The sequence below is a fragment of the Ammospiza caudacuta genome, chromosome 5, assembly GCF_027887145.1.
Source record: "Ammospiza caudacuta isolate bAmmCau1 chromosome 5, bAmmCau1.pri, whole genome shotgun sequence".
NCBI classification, from domain to species: Eukaryota; Metazoa; Chordata; class Aves; order Passeriformes; family Passerellidae; genus Ammospiza; species Ammospiza caudacuta.
The window spans coordinates 39057087-39060075 of NC_080597.1; the positions used below are offsets into that span (position 1 = coordinate 39057087).

At 58.2% G+C, this 2989-nt stretch overlaps 1 protein-coding gene across 1 annotated transcript; it reads right to left on the reverse strand.

The window, feature by feature from the left end:
* Positions 1-617: 617 nt before the first annotated feature.
* Positions 618-2205, reverse strand: MYF6 (myogenic factor 6). The gene is made up of 3 exons (XM_058805760.1): positions 1690-2205; positions 1364-1454; positions 618-1211 (listed from the first exon to the last, which is right to left on the reverse strand). Exons 1-3 carry the CDS (start codon positions 2203-2205, stop codon positions 1093-1095), a joined length of 726 nt encoding a protein of 241 aa, XP_058661743.1. The 3' UTR covers positions 618-1092.
* Between the last annotated feature and the right edge of the window lie 784 nt (positions 2206-2989).

The following is a 2989-nucleotide window of genomic DNA, read 5'->3' on the forward strand; positions in this document are numbered from 1 at the left end:
CCGAGAGGAGAAGGTGAGACGCACTGAGCCTCTCCCAGCTCCAAGACCGGGGCAGGAGGTCGGGGGAATGAGTGGGGAGGACGACGGGCGGGGTTATCTTCTTTCATGCCCCTTTTCGAACCTCACCTCTCATGTACAGCGCGGGGCCAGCGAAGCATCTTTGCCTGGCAAGGTCCTCGAGCGGCACTGTCGGGCATTTTAGGGCAGAAATATCGCTTTCCAGCGGGACACGCGTTCCGCAGGAACGGGGCCGCGGCGCGCTGCGGGCGGCCGGAGGGGCGGCGGGTCCTGTCCGGCACCCACCCGTGCCCGCCCGGCGTCCCCGGGAGCCCACGGAGACACGGGGGATTCACACCCTGGTGATTCACACCGCGGCTGCGGCCCTAAAGGGGAAACCTTGGAGGGGTAAACGAAAGAAAAATCTGTCCCGTGTCCTGCCTTCAGTCACACGGGTCGTGCTTCTGCTACAGGCTCTGACTCTTCAGGCCTTCATTCACTGAGGTCAGTGGCAGGTTTGAACTCCGGGATCGGGTTATTTTATGAAATTAAGAGGACGGGAAGAAAACACTGTAACACAAAGAGCTTTATTTTACAATCCAAGAAATCCATCTGTTCTTATATACAATATCACATTCCACCATTTAAATATATATGTTATGTTTACAAAAGAAAAGACAGTACTGAAATTATTTACAGGAACGAATGAGGCGGGGACTCTTTAAATATGACTCACACGCAATGCAACCAAGGGCTTCACTCAGACAGGAATGAACTTCCCGGTGAGTCTCAGACAAAGCGGATCACCGGTACACAGGTAAGTATCTTAAAAATAAAAATAAAAAAGGAGGGTGGTTTATGCAACACAAGTTAAAGAAAACAAAACTCGGGTTAAAAAAAAAAAAGGCAAGAGAGAAGTCTGTCTGGCTCGAGTCAGTGGTGGGAGCCATTTTCTTTGGGGTAGGTGTACCTTGATTCGATTTTAAAAAGGGCCCTGCTTGGGCTTTCCACTGTGTGAATTTGCTTCGTTACTTAGTTTAGAGGAGAGAGGACGGAGGCTCCATCTCCGTTAAATATACTACCACAAAACCCGGTTTATTTCTCCACCGCTTCCTCCGCGTTGGGCAGTTTGGGATCGTCGGAAGAAATACTGTCCACTATCGAGGAGAGGCAGCGAAGGCTGCTGGAGGCCGACGACTCGACAGCGGAGACTCCTGCTCAACGAGAGAGAAGGCATTAAAGAGCAGAGCGGAGCGCTGCTCCTCGCCGGGGCTGCCGAGAGCCCGGGCACAGGCGGGAGCGGGGCGGCGGCACCGCCGGGATCGCGGCCGTCGGGGCTCGGGAATCGGGCCCGGGGGCGAGTTACCTTCTTTGGGGCTGACTCCTAGGGCTCGGGAATGGTCGGAAACGCTTTGCCAGTCGGAGCTGCAGGTGCTCAGGAAGTCCGAGCTGGGGATCTGCGGCACACAGGCGGGAGCGGGGAGGCACGGGGAGAGGGACGGGTGTTAGTGGGGCGGCCGCGGCTGCCCGGGCCGGCGGAGCTCGGCAGCCCCGAGGGCTCGCCGGTTCCCCGGGGAGCGCCCGCCAGCCCTGCCGACCCGCGGCGGCCCTGCCGAGGAGGAGGAGGAGGAGGGAGGGGACGGGCGCGGCGGCGCTGCCGTGGCGGCGCAGGGGCCGAGCGGCCGTGCTTACATTTCCCTGCTTGGGGCTGAAGCTGAAGGGGTCCCCCCCGATCTCCTGCATTTTCTCCTGCTGATCCAGCCTGTGCAAGAGGTCCTGCAGCCTCTCGATGTAGCTGATGGCGCTCCTCAGTATCTCCACCTTGGGCAGCCTCTGGTTGGGGTTGGCCACAGTCCGCCTTTTCAGAGCCTCGAAGGCTTCGTTGATCTTCTTCAGCCTTCTCCTCTCCCGCAGGGTGGCTGCTTTCCGTCTGTCCGTGGGGGCCGACTTTCTCTTGCAAGTTTTACAAGCCCAGATCAAACACTGGCCGGGGAAGTGAGGGGGTTGTAGTCCCGGGGGTGCCAGCACATGCTCCTCTCCGCTGCTGTCACTGCCGGCCTCCGGCTGCATTTGGTCCTGACATGGAGACAAGGTGCCATCGCTGCCTGGGTACAGCGGGGATCCCTCAGCCATCTCCAGCTGCTGCAGGGCTCCATTCTCCCCATCCAAGTAGAAGAAATAGGAGCCAGTTTCAAAAAGGTCCATCATGCTGTCCCTGGGCCTCTCTGCCTGCTTGAGTTGGGTGGCAATCTCAAAAACACCCCGAGGAACAACCCAGATGGAATTTAATTAGTGCAGTGACATAAGTCCCCCCTGCTTTATATAGGAGCTGCTGAAACCCTATCCAACTTTTAGCTGTCGCGGTGTATCACCCTCCAAAACTGATTCCAGTCAGTCTCCTGGGCGCTGTCCTGAGAACATCTCCTATTTAGATGGGGGAGGGGGGACACGAGAGGTGGGAGACAAATTAGAAAAAAATTTAAAACAAACAAACAAAGAAAAGCCAAACCAAAACAACCCCAAAAACAAGCGGGAAAAAGTACAGCCCAGCTGTGCGCGCTCCCCGAAGTGCCGTGCGCTCGGGAGCAGCGTGCCCGGCCCCGGGGCCCGGCTGCGGGACAAAGGCAGGGGGGCCCTTCCCCGGCCCACCGCTCCCGGACAGCCCCGGCGCACGCCCCCGGCCCGGGGCTGAGCACACAGGTATCAGGAGAGGTTTCAAAGGCAGCCATCGCTTTCCAAATAGACGGGTTAATATTTTCAGTAGAAGCCCCTGCTATTTCCACCCCCCGCCACCTTCCCCCTGCGTGCCATTCCTGTGACCCAAGGCACCCGGGCCAGCCCAAGGTTGGGAGCCAAGCTCGCTGCTCCTCTGCACACACGGGGAAGGTTGCCAAGGCAGAGCTGTGCTGCGATGATGCGGCACCCACAGATAGTGCCCCTCGGCTTAGCCTGTCACTGTGAACTTTCCCACGTTGCCCATGAGGTGACAGGA

Bases quoted from the DNA above. Each gene is read 5' to 3' on its own strand.
- MYF6 (XM_058805760.1), bottom strand. From the start codon at position 2,205: ATGATGGACCTTTTTGAAACTGGCTCCTATTTCTTCTACTTGGATGGG. The intron at 1,455-1,689 runs GTAAGCACGGCC...TGTGTGCCGCAG, and splicing joins TCAGCCCCAAGCAGGGAAAT to ATCCCCAGCTCGGACTTCCT. The intron at 1,212-1,363 runs GTAACTCGCCCC...CTCGTTGAGCAG, and splicing joins AGGAGTCAGCCCCAAAGAAG to GAGTCTCCGCTGTCGAGTCG.